At 43.1% G+C, this 13,622-nt stretch overlaps 1 protein-coding gene across 2 annotated transcripts in view; it reads left to right on the plus strand.

The window, feature by feature from the left end:
• LOC126475817 (cGMP-dependent protein kinase, isozyme 1) overlaps positions 1-13,622 on the plus strand; it is a 578,889-nt gene that overhangs the window by 10,922 nt on the left and 554,345 nt on the right. Inside the window, exon 1 of one of the 2 annotated variants that reach the window (XM_050103494.1) lies at positions 12,604-12,670. The exons of the other annotated variant lie outside the window; for it this stretch is intronic. Within the exon in view, the coding sequence (XP_049959451.1) occupies positions 12,620-12,670 (51 nt within the window). The 5' untranslated portion in view covers positions 12,604-12,619. Of the gene's footprint in view, positions 1-12,603; positions 12,671-13,622 lie in introns of those variants that run through there. 2 annotated transcript variants of the gene reach the window in all.

Raw genomic sequence — 13,622 nt, forward strand, 5'->3', positions numbered from 1 at the left:
TTAGAAATTAATTTCCTCACACATCCTCATTGGCAGTGTGATCATATATTACATAAAAGCAACCTGTTTTAGAGAGACGACGATGTTAAATATTTCGATGATTGATTGTGTCGTGTAGACGATAGGTACTACGATTAGGTGAAAAGTAATCTTACTTTTTACGTATGAATGCAATGTTTGTGCATCTGAATGTCGTGTTTCAACCTTTGTATTGCTCTCTACGTATAGCAGCATTCTGTGCTTATCGCCGTACATAATAGAAAATGTCCTGCGTGATTCAGTGACTTATCATCGCCCAGCCCAAACCACTATGAATAGAAACTTGAAATTTGGAGAGGATGTTGGTCCTATACCGCAGGCATCGTTTAAGGAGAGGCTTTTCGAAATTCCACTCCTAAGAAGGCGAAATAGGGGTTAAGGTTTTTGAAAATATTCTGTTATTAAGGCAATTTTGAAGCTAGAGCTAGGAAAATTCGTAGGACTATTTGGTTTCTTGGTAAAAAATTAAAAAATACGTTTTACTGCATTTCTGGAAAATCATCTCCTGCTGCACAGAGTAATCATTACTGTCGATAAAATAGGTATCTCGTTTATATGAGAGTCCATATGCAGGAATATCCGTTCGAGATGAGAGAGTTCAGTACCGAATGTAAGACTGGCGCTAATAACTATACAATGATTTATCCGATTTCTTTATCACTTTGTTTAACTCGCTATACAAAATTAAATTAAAGTCATTGGATTACTTTAATTATGCAGTGATGGGCAGCCAAAGCGTCACTAACTCTCTTATAGTGTGTAGATGTTGTGTGCATAGTTCCACGTAGTCAGCACGTACACAACTTTCCCACTAGAGCGCGCCCCGCTAAGCACAACAGCGCAGGGGCAGCGCTCGTGCGTCTCCGCACTACGAGATGGCGCTACCTTAGAGACGGACCAAATTCTGCTTCCGCTGATCCGCATATTAATATGTAACGCAGCCAATGAGATTGCTGCTAACGTAGAACCTTTTCATCCTCGCTGATCACACTCGCGCAGTGATACCTGAATGCACGAGTAATTATAATGAGTGTACAGACCTCCGATTAGTCAGTCTGCATTAGCCTGTACGAGTCTGCATTTGTCTGCACCAGTCTGTACAAGTCTATAGTCTAGTTTCAGTCTGCGCCTAATAACATTACCATATTCCTGTACATAGCCATGAAGATAAATGTATAGACACTTTGTCAAGTATCAGAGATATGTGAGAATAAGATTAACATACCAAGACCAAAGGAACGTCAGATTGTCAGTTGTAAACAGCATCCAGAATCAAGTTACGTAATGTCTATGCTTTTTATTATTTTAATAAATGTGTGTGAAAATTAATCAAGTTCGGTTTAAAGTCGGTCACCGTCAATCTGCTACTCTAAGCGTGCAAGTGGCATTTCTACCGTCTGACCTAACGGCAGAAGATAAACACACTACGATAAGACCACGACACATATTGCTGACACTCGCCTACTTCGTCAGAGCGACAAGTCAGATAATCTGATGGTGTGTGTACCGAAGGTCTTACAGTACGCACACCACAGTAGATTTACACATGAGCAGTGGGCGTAACAACACACAAATTCGATGAAAGAAAAAGAAAATCTGTGCAGATATTGCAAGCTACACGAGCAAAGCTGTGGCGCCAAGCTAGTTGTTCAGTATGGAACGAGAAATACGTCATTCGTACACGACCATCCAGCGCCAGCAGAAACCTAAGATTATATAATTCATAAGGATGCACAAGTGTAAGCGTTTCTTTTTTTTCTATTTTCGACTTATAAATTTTTCATCACTCAATTTCCTTGGAACCACGTGAGCCAGAGCTACTTGGTCATCGAACGCGTCAGTACATAGTTTACAGAGTGCTGTTTAGAAAATTTATATAAACAAATAGTTCTATAATTAATAAAACACAAAACAAATTGTATACTAATAAATGACACATTACAGTGAAAAGTTCTCAACTACTGCAGCGATCTCATGTACAAAATAGGAGTAGTCCAGGAGGAAACCTTTCAACTTGGATCTGAATGCTTGGGGTTTATCAATCAGCTTTTTCAGCTCTGCTGGAAGGTTATTGAAAATGAAACCCGCTGAGAACTGTACATCTTTGTCTGCAGTGCTCAAGGAAGTGTTATCCAAGTGCATATACTTTTTCTGTCTAGTGTTCAATGAAAGAATGTTGTGGTCTCTTCTGACGAGTTAATACTGTCAACAACAATTTCCATTACGGAATATACTGCAGGGACGGTAGAGTTATAATTCCGGGGCACCTGAACGACGGCTTGCACCAAATTCGCGAACTAACACAGTAGATAAGTCTAATCGCCGTTTTTTTTGAGCTAGTAAATTTTTTGGTGAGTGCGCAGAGTTGCCCCAGAGGTATAACATCATACGAGACAACAGAGTGAAATCAAGCGAAGCCAACAGGTCTACAGACGTTAAAGTAACCTCTGGCGTGCCACAGGGGAGTGTTATGGGACTATTGCTTTTCACAATATATATAAATGACCTAGTAGATAGTGTCGAAAGTTCCATGCGGCTTTTCGCGGATGATGCTGGAGTATACAGAGAAGTTGCAGCATTAGAAAATTGCAGCGAAATGCAGGAAGATCTGCAGCGGATAGGCACTTGGTGCAGGGAGTGGCAACTGACCCTTAACATAAACAAATGTAATGTATTGCGAATACATAGAAAGAAGGATCCTTTATTGTATGATTATAAGATAGCGGAACAAACACTGGTAGCAGTTACTTCTGTAAAATAGCTGGCAGTATGCGTAAGGAACGATTTGAAGTGGAATGATCATATAAAATTAATTGTTGGTAAGGCGGGTGCCAGGTTGAGATTCATTGGGAGAGTCCTTAGAAAATGTAGTCCATCAGCAAAGGAGGTGGCTTACAAAACACTCGTTCGACCTATACTTGAGAATTGCTCATCAGTGTGGGATCCGTACCAGGTCGGGTTGACAGAGGAGGTAGAGATCAAAAGAAGAGCGGTGCGTTTCGTCACAGGGTTATTTGGTAAGCGTGATAGCGTTACGGAGATATTTAGCAAACTCAAGTGGCAGACACTACAAGAGATGCGCTCTGCATCGCGGTGTAGCTTGCTGTCTAGGTTTTGAGAGGGTGCGTTTCTGGATGAGGTATCGAATATATTGCTTCCCCCTACTTATACCTTCCGAGGAGATCAAGAATGTAGAATTAGAGAGATTCGAGCGCGCACGGAGGCTTTCCGGCAGTTGTTCTTCCCGCGAACCACACGCGACTGGAACAGGAAAGGGAGGTAATGACAGTGGCACGTAAGGTGCCCTCCGCCACACACCGTTGGGTGGCTTGCGGAGTATAAATGTAGATGTAGATGGTGTTTCAGTGTCAGAAACACCAGATCGTACTTACAGAGAAGTTAGCAGCATTCAGTTTCTGCAGAAGATGTTGAACGTGACGCTTCCAAGAAAGTCTTGCATCTACCCTCAGTCCTACGAATTTAAAATGATCGACTTCATTGACTCTTTGAACAACCTTGGACAATAAAATTTCACTTTTATAAGAGTCACTTGCCAGGAACTAAACGTTGCGTTTGATGCAGTTACGCGTTAATCTGTTCTCTGAGGTCCATTTGGTTGGTGCATAAAGTCGCAGCGTTTTTCCATAAGTTTAATAAACACGTGTATATAACAGGGACCTTACTCATCAACAATATCTTCCCGTTCAATATTTCAACAGTCTGCCAACGCTGGGGGAACTCTTCGATTCGGCGCCACCAGAAATCGCGTGGTTCTGAGGCGAAGAACTCGTCGAGCCAAGTTTGGAGCGCATTTTCATCCCTAAAGGAAGTTCCTTGAAGGCCGTTCCACAGAGAAGGGAAAAGGTGAAAATCTGCGGGAGTAAGACCAGCTGAAAGAGAGTGCAGAATTATTTCCAACCCAACTCCTGTGTAGAGTCTTTGGTCCGTCTAGCAGAATGCGGGCGGGCGTTATCGTGGGGTTGTTGTTGTTGTTGTTGTGGTCTTCAGTCCGGAGACTGGTTTGATCCAGCTCTCCATGCTGCTCTATCCTGTGCAAGCTTCTTCATCTCCCAGTACCTACTGCAACCTACATCCTTCTGAATTTGCTTAGTGTATTGATCTCTTGGTCTCCCTCTACGATTTTTACCCTCCACGCTGCCCTCCAATGCTAAATTTGTGATCCCTTGATGCCTCAAAACATGTCCTACCAACCGATCCCTTCTTCTAGTCAAGTTGTGCCACAAACTTCTCTTCTCCCCAATCCTATTCAATACCTCCTCATTAGTTACGTGATCTACCCACCTTATCTTCAGCATTCTTCTGTAGCACCACATTTCGAAAGCTTCTATTCTCTTCTTGTCCAAACTGGTTATCGTCCATGTTTCACTTCCATACATGGCTACACTCCATACAAATACTTTCAGAAACGACTTCCTGACACTTAAATCTATACTCGTTGTTAACAAATTTCTCTTCTTCAGAAACGATTTCCTTGCCATTGCCAGTCTACATTTTATATCCTCTCTACTTCGACCATCATCAGTTATTTTACTCCCTAAATAGCAAAACTCCTTTACTACTTTAAGTGTCTCATTTCCTAATCTAATCCCCTCAGCATCACCCGATTTAATTTGACTACATTCCATTATCCTCGTTTTGCTTTTGTTGATATTCATCTTATATCCTCCTTTCAAGACACTGTCCATTCCGTTCAACTGCTCTTCCAAGTCCTTTGCTGTCTCTGACAGAATTACAATGTCATCGGCGAACCTCAAAGTTTTTATTTCTTCTCCATGGATTTTAATACCTACTCCGAACTTTTCTTTTGTTTCTTTTACTGCTTGCTCAATATACAGATTGAATAACATCGGGGAGAGGCTACAACCCTGCCTCACTCCTTTCCCAACCACTGCTTCCCTTTCATGCCCCTCGACTCTTATAACTGCCATCTGGTTTCTGTACAAATTGTAAATAGCCTTTCGCTCCCTGTATTTTACCCCTGCCACCTTCAGAATTTGAAAGAGAGTATTCCAGTTAACGTTGTCAAAAGCTTTCTCTAAGTCTACAAATGCTAGAAACGTAGGTTTGCCTTTTCTTAATCTTTCTTCTAAGATAAGTCGTAAGGTTAGTATTGCCTCACGTGTTCCAACATTTCTACGGAATCCAAACTGATCTTCCCCGAGGTCCGCTTCTACCAGTTTTTCCATTCGTCTGTAAAGAATTCGCGTTAGTATTTTGCAGCTGTGGGGTAGCATCACTTAACGCAGTCTTCCTGGTCGTGGCTCTTGGACTGCGTCTGCAAGACGTCTCAGTAGCTGACAACAAATGTCAGCAGTGATAGTTACACCTCGGGGAAGCAATTCGTAGTACAGTACGCAGTCGCTGTTCCACCAGGTGTATAACACTATCTTTTGTGGATGCGCGCAGGTTTTTGTACGGAGAATTTCTGCTTTGTTTGGGCTCAGCCATTCCTTTCATTTCCTTATGTTACCATTAAGACATCATTAGTCTTCATCAGTAACGATAACTGATGACGAGCAAGCGGAGATGCACATATGGCCACCCGCTGATTTTTATGATTTTGGCTTGCGGTGCAGATTCACTCGATTTGTGAACCTTCCCCATTGCATGCAAACGTCGCTCTGTGATGGAATGGCGACATTTCATCACATTCGCGAGTTCTTGAATAGTCTGACACGGGTCATCGTGGATTAATGCGTTTAAACAATCTTCGGCAAGCCCCGAAGATATTCCTAAACGTGGAGAGTCGCTAATATCAAAGCGATGCTCCTTAAGACGAGAAAACCATTTTCCTGCCGTGCCCTGTCCAATGGCACGAACACGGTGCAAATGTTTCTGGCTACCTGCACTGCGGGTACCTCTCTATTAAACTCAAACAGGAGAATACGTCGGAAATGTTCCATTTGCCCACTTGGCTTCCACAGCTCCACTCACAAAATCCAGATGACAAAAGACAATAAGTAGACTCAAATGTCATCAGTAAACTACAAATAAAAAATGGCAATCGATAACTGAAACCACAGCAACCGAAATACCAACCAGTAAAACGAGAACATCACGAATTTATCCGCCAACCTAAGACATTACCTCCATCATTTCCATCAGGTTCCATGTCATTCACAATAACAGTTGAGTCATCTGCAAATAGCGAAATCTCTGAGTGACATGTCACGTGTAGTGGTAGGGCCCAGAAAAGAGCCCTGTCTCCCCTCCCCCTCCTCCCTTCTCCCTCCCTTCTTTCTCATTCACACACACACACACACACACACACACACACACACACACACACACTACATTACTGCAATCAGATTCAAACCTTTTCCCTGATTGTTGACGCTGGAGGGCAACCTTCTGCTTCCTATAATAAGTGAACCATTGTTGACATTTCTCCCTAGTCCATAACGTTCTAACATATGGAGAGGTATTACATGATCCACACCATCAAATGCTTTTCTTAAATCGAAAAAGCACCTACTGTCTTCAGTCGGCCGTTCCGTCCTAACTAAAATAGCAGTCGCGTTGTCGGGCATTTGCAAGTTTTCTTGACGACTGACGGGTAAGCCTGTGATGTAACGATTGCAGTTTCAGCTCTGAGGACTGTCCCAGCTCTAAAGAGTAAAAACTACATAAATGTTGTACTATGAGACAAGGAAGTTGCTTGAACTGCAAATAACCCATTGCGACTATTGATCTCTGACTTCAAAATCGTTTGACCTCGTTACTTGCAAACGTCGTTTATGCTAGAGATGTCCTTGCTGGTTCACCAAAGTTCTCGAGAAAATATTCTTCGAAGCTTGTAATTCACTGGTATGTTGACAAGTGTTTCAATAATTGCATGAGTAGGATTGAAAAGCAAAATGCTGATTGATGTTAGAACTAATCATATACATATATCCTGTAGACTGTTTCATTCCACATCATTTCGACGTTCTCCGTGTTTCTATATAGACGGCTACAGATTTATTCCAATTTTCTCTGTCCATACATCCGGCTTCGTTTGGCTGCGGTGTCCTGCATCGCACATTAATCACATGCCTGCAAGTTTCCGTAAAGAGTAATTCTCCTTCTTCGACAACCAGTCATAAACTGTGAGCTGTGGTAGACCCCGGCATGGACACATCAGGAAGATTGTAGCCCCACAAACGTCAAAAGACAGCTTTTTTCTATGAAACATAAGAGGCGTACAAATATGTCCCCTACTACTCATTCAGGACCTCGTATTCCCTGCGATATTCATTTCCGATAGTTAATTCCTTCTCAAAATATCAAGTGCAGTAACCCTTAACATTTGTGCGCCTGTTAAGCTAAATGTTGGGCACCCAGAGACAAATGCCAATATATTGTCTAGTCAGCGGGAAACTGACCACCAGATGTCTCGAGAGCGGACTCGCGAGTGTAAAAGGAGGCGAGGAGTATTACGTTGGTGGTGGAGGATCAATAACAACAGAATGAGCCAGGAAGAGCTCAGGGGCTCGGAACGTGATTGAGTCACTGGATGCCACTTAATAAATTAGGAATGTTCCAACCCTTTTTAGGCTGCCCAGATCGACTGCTGTTGATGTGATTGTAAAGTGAGAACGCGAAGGAGCAACTACGGGTAAACCCAGACCAGGTAGATCTCATCTACCGACGGACGGTGACGGTCCATCGATGCTAAGGGCGAATTTAAAAATGGGGAAAAAAACCCGCAGAAGGAACCACTCGTGAGTTCCAGAGTGCTACCACCAACCGCCATAGTGCAATCACTGTGCGTAAAGAGTTAAAAAGAATGGGGTACAGTGGTCGGGCAGCTCCTTATAAGCCACACGTTCTTGTATTCCGTTCTGCGTGGTGCTTGAGGTGTTATAGAGAGGGGCACACGCGCACCGAACACTGGATGACTGGAAACGAGTGCTTTGGGTTGATGATTCATGCTATGTCCTTTGGTAGTTCGATGGAAGCATTGGGTTTAGCGAATGCGTGGAGAAAGTTACCTGCCACCATGTGTTCGGCCAACAGTGATCTACGGAAAAGATGGTGTTACAGCATGGGGGTGTTTTGCTTGGTTAATGAATGATACAATCGGTGTGCTTAAGGAAACGGTAAGTGAGGAGAGATTTTACAGCACTGTGCGCTGCGCACAGTAGAGGAACAATTTGGGGGCGATAATTGTTTCTAACAGCCTGACTATTCACCCTGTCATTAAGCACCATCTGTGAAGCAATGGTTTGTGGGTAATAACGTTCCTGAAATGGACTGTGCTGTCCAGAGTTCCGAACGGAATCCAGTGGAAGATTCTTGGATGAATTAGAATTCAACTTCGCTCCAGTCCCCATCTGCAAAATCACTGTCTTCTCTGTTATTGGTTCTTGAGGATGAATGGGCTGCCATTCCTCTATAGACGATCAGTCACCTCACTGAAAGTGCCTTTAACAGAGTTCAGTCTGTGAGGAGGCGAAAAGTTGATACACCAGATATTAATGTTTGGACACACCAGATATTAATGTTCACTATTAATTGTCAGGGTACTTTTGATCAGATATGGTATTTTTTAATGCTGTAAGTGAATTAAGGGATTCAGAGAAGGCGTCGCTGGTCCACAGTCGGCTCCTCTTCAATAATATCGAATGCCAGGTTCCACTGGACGCATCAATATCCTGGTTCCACTGGACGCATCAATATCCTCAGTGCCTTATTCCGACAGCCCACAGCACAGCAGATAAATCTACATTATATAACGACTCCTTTTCTTACTAGGCTAATTACTGCTTAGCTCTACAGGGCCATTATACTGAAATGTTTCCCCACACCACCTAGTATTATCTTTCTATGTGTGTGAGTAACTGTGTGTTCACTGTTGTGGGTAAATACATACAGCGTACACAGGGCGGTGTGTGAAACTGATGGCGATTACAAGCTTCTGCTGTTGTAGAAATCTGCTCCAGATGCTGCAGATACCGTGTTGAGCCGAAAGTGGTAACCAAAATACGGAGAAATATTCTTCGGGGCTCTGTTGCATAGCAATCAGATTGCTTTCAGTTCTGAGAAATGTCCAGTTACTATTGTGGATTTGAATGATCCATGAAGTGACTTCTTTTCCGAAGAAAACATCGAACTATTTCACTAGAACTGAACGCTCCCGTCGGAACTGTTCTCAACTGGTGTTTATTAGTAAATCACAATAGCAGTACATCGCTGGGTGTATAATAAGACGTACCTTCTTGAAATGAACAATATTTTATTGTTCTATTAACTGATTTCCTTCCATATGCACTTATATTTTACAATGTGAATCAAAAACTCGTAATGGCGTCGATTTTTTACATCACAAGAATGGCTCTCCTCCCCTAAAAAATTACTCTTAACAAGAACAAAAGAACTCTATATCCTAAGAATAATTATGTGAGCGCTGACCGCCACAGAGTAATAAACAATATCTTTGTCTCTCTCTCGCACTGTCACAGCAAGTTACGCTGCATGATACATCATAATTAGACAGATTATGCGAAACTGAAACCGCACCTCTCCCCTCGTTGCTACATAAATTATATTAATGATTTTTTTCCATTACCAGGATTCGAACCAGAAGTCTGCGTGAAACGCCGCCTTAGTATCAGGGACGTTACATCGTCCACAAAGATTCGCTCCAGGCCACTGTAATACAAATATTGACGCCACTTTGCCCTGTACTGTAACGGATGTCCTCACCAAACAAGGTCATCAAACGCTGAAGATTACTCTGACCTGCTGTGTTATTAACATACGACTGCACGTTTCAGTCGTGTCAGCTTTGCCACATTCCAATATTTGAATATTTGAGAAGTGTTTCAATTTTGAGCTCGAAGTGATTGCCTCGCTGTGTTTAAATCCAATAGTGACTGTAGGCCGTGTGTTGTGAATATTTTCTGACCATATAAATTCTCTCTCTCTCTCTCTCTCTCTCTCTCTCTCTCTCTGTGTGTGTGTATGTGTGTGTGTGTGTGTGTGTGTGTGTGTGTGTGTGTGTGTGTGTGTGTGTGTGTGGCGAGAAACACTTCTGCATAGTACTAACGCATCCAATTTAAAAATTATTCAATAATTTTTCTAATTGGCTTAGAGAAAATAAATAGCTGCCAGCTATCTAAACTGCATCGATTCCGTATTCCTGGATTTCCGGAAGGCTTTTGACACTGTACTACACAAGCAGATCGCAGTAAAATTGCGTGCGTGTGGAATATCGTCTCAGTTATGTGACTGGATTTGCGATTTCCTGTCAGAGAGGTCACAGTTTGTAGTAATTGACAGAAAGTCATAGATTAAAACAGAAGTGATTTCAGGCGTTCCCCAAGGGAGTGTTATAGGCCCTTTGCTGTTCCTTATCTATATAAACGACTTGGGAGACAATCTGAGCAGCCGTCTTCGGTTGTTTGCAGATGACGCTGTCGTTTACCGACTAATAAAGTCATCACTAGCTGGCCGGAGTGGCCGAGCGGTTCTCGGCGCTACAGTCTGGAACCGCGAGACCGCTACGGTCGCAGGTTCGAATCCTGCCTCGGGCATGGATGTGTGTGATGTCCTTAGGTTAGTTGGGTTGAAGTAGTTGTAAGTTCTAGGGGACTGATGACCTCAGAAGTTAAGTCCCGTAGTGCTCAAAGCCATTTGAACCAAAGTCATCAGAAGATCAAAACAAACTGCAAAATGATTTAGAAAATATACCTGTATGGTGTGAAAATTGTCAATTGATCCTAAATAACGAAAAGTGTGAGGTCATCCACATGAGTGCTAAAAGGAATTCGTTAAACTTCGGTTACACCATGCATGAGTCAAATCTAAAGGCCGTAAATTCAACTAAATACCTACCAATTACAATTACGAACAACTTAAATTGGAAAGAACACAGAAAATGTTGTGGGGAAGGCTAACCAAAGGATGCGTTTTATTGGTAGAACACTTAGAAAATGTAACAGACCTACTAAGGGGACTGCCTACACCATGCTTGCCCGTCCTCCTTTAGAATACTGTTGCGCGGTGTGGGATCCTTACCAGATAGGGCTGACGGAGTACATCGAAAAAGTTCAAAGAAAGGCAGCACGTTTTGTATTATCGCGAAATATGGGAGAGAGTGTCACAGAAATGATACAGGATTTGGGCTGGAAATCATTAAATGGAAGGCGTTTTTCGTTGGACTGAATCTTCTCCAATCACCAACTTTTGTTGACACCGACCTACATAGGGCGGAACGATCACCACGATAAAATAAGGGAAATCAGAGCTCGTACGGGAAAATATAGGTGTTATTCTATCCGCGTGCTATACGAAATTGGAATAATAGAGAATTGTGAAGGTGGTTCGATGAACCCTCTGCCAGGCACTTAAATGTGATTTGTAGAGTATCCATGTAGATGTAGATGTAGATGTCCGTCCAACGCTGCCTCATGGTAGAGACACAGCAATACTACTTTTTTAAGCTGCATCAGTTCGTCCGACAGATGCCTTTACTGGGCTGTGAAGTTAAATATCACTACAAAGAGACCTTGAAAATTATGGACAATATTGCTCTCGATTTCTCCTTCATATAATAGTAACTCCCTTGCGTGTGTACAAATAACAGTGAACACTGGAAATGCATATTTAATTATTTCAGTTTCTTTTCCAAGTTTACGATGATTGCAGAGAGGGGCCGGATTCGGTACTATCTGGTGAAATAATTTCGGAAGACCGAATCAGTGTTTCAGTCTTTTCTCTGTTATCAGTTGCAACGCAGTGAAACATTATGCGAAAGTTACTTTCGTCCCTAAATTGTGGCCACTGGTGTCTTACTAGAAGACTTTTTTGAGGTAGTTTTTTTTAATATGTTGGCTTTCGGGTCGTGCCCATTCAGCCATCTCAGTAATGGCAAGACGATGCGATAGTGTATTGGAGACGATTTTCTTACCATTTACGACGATACGACAGTAAGAACAACACAACACCAGTCCCCGAGAGGAGAAGATTTTCGATCCGGCCGGGAATCGAAACAGGGGCCCTTTGGATAGTTTTCAAGATCATAAATGCAATTATTATTCCTCAATTGCAGCTTTACTTCCATTAGTCACTAAATAATTTTACATCACTGTCGCTAGCCGGTGTGGCCGAGTGGTTCTAGGTGCTTCTGTCTGGAACCGCGCGACCGCTATGGTCGCAGGTTCGAATCCTGCCTCGGGCATGGATGTGTGTGATGTCCTTAGGTTAGTTAGGTTTAAGTAGTTGTAAGTTCTAGAGGACTGATGACCTCAGATGTTGAGTCCCATAGTGCTCAGAGCCATTTGAACCATTTGAACATCAGTGTCTCAGCATTATCACCTCGCGGGAGAACATAAAAGGTCGATATAGCCGGACCGTTACAGCCTCACAAGCTATTGGATCCCCGCTCATCTTTTTGAGCGCGCCTTAGCGACTAACAATTTGAAGGACGTATCGACGTGACAGCGGTCAGTGTGCAGTTTGGCTGGCGCGCGCTATCTCAGGAAACTGGACGGACTTCCGCGGCGCGACCGCAAGCTGGCAGCGCGGAGCCTCCGCGCCGGGCCGTAGTCTGCAGCTGTCCGCCGGCCGCCGCGGGATGCACCGCTTCGCCACGTTCGCCGTGCCTGTCTTCCAGCCCTCGCACATGGTACGACACACCGTGCGCCTGCGCCCTCACGCTTTCTTCATGTGATTAAACACAGCGGGAATATTAAGCAAGGGGACAAACTTATTGAGAGTCGTAACACTGCTACCGAAGTGGTAAAGTCACATTAATCTTCAATTGTTCTGGTCGTGTTTTATCTTTCCTGGCTGTGCTGATAACATTTCGGCTCGTCATTGTAAGTACGAGGGTCACTCCAAAAGAAATGCACACTACTTTTCTTTAAAATCTATCTTTTATTCTACACGTTTAAAAGTTGACAGTGTGCAGATACATCTTTCAGGAACAATATTTTCATTTCTCCACATAATTTCCATCTCTCTCAACTGCCTTACGCCATCTTGGAACCAGCGCCTGTATACCCGCACGGTAAAATTCTGGACCAACCTGTTGGAGCCACTCTTTGGCAGCGTGCACAAGGGAGTCATCATCTTCAAACCTTGTTCCACGAAGAGAGTCTTTCAGTTTCCCAAAGAGATGATAGTCACGTGGAGTCTGGTCAGGACTGTAAGGCAGGTGTTTCAGTGTTGTCCTTCCGAGTTTTGTGATCGCTTCCATGGTTTTTTGACTGACATGTGGCCGTACACTGTCGTGCAACAGCAGAACATCCTGCTTTTGCCGATGTGGTCGAACACGACTCAGTCGAGCTTGAAGTTTCTTCAGTGTCGTCATATATGCATGAGAATTTATGGTGGTCCACTTGGCATGATGTCCACAAGCAAGAGTCTTTCGGAATCGAAAAACACCGTACCCATAACTTTTCCAGCAGAAGGTGTGGTTTTGAATTTTTTTTTTTCTTTGTGAATTAGCATGATGCCAATCCATTGATTGCCTCTCCGTCTTTGGTGAAAAATAATGGAGCCATGTTTCATCACCTGTCACAATTCTTCCAAGAAATTCATCTCCATCATTCTCGTACTGTTCCAAAAGTTCGCTG

Source organism: Schistocerca serialis, chromosome 1 (assembly GCF_023864345.2).
Source record: "Schistocerca serialis cubense isolate TAMUIC-IGC-003099 chromosome 1, iqSchSeri2.2, whole genome shotgun sequence".
NCBI classification, from domain to species: Eukaryota; Metazoa; Arthropoda; class Insecta; order Orthoptera; family Acrididae; genus Schistocerca; species Schistocerca serialis.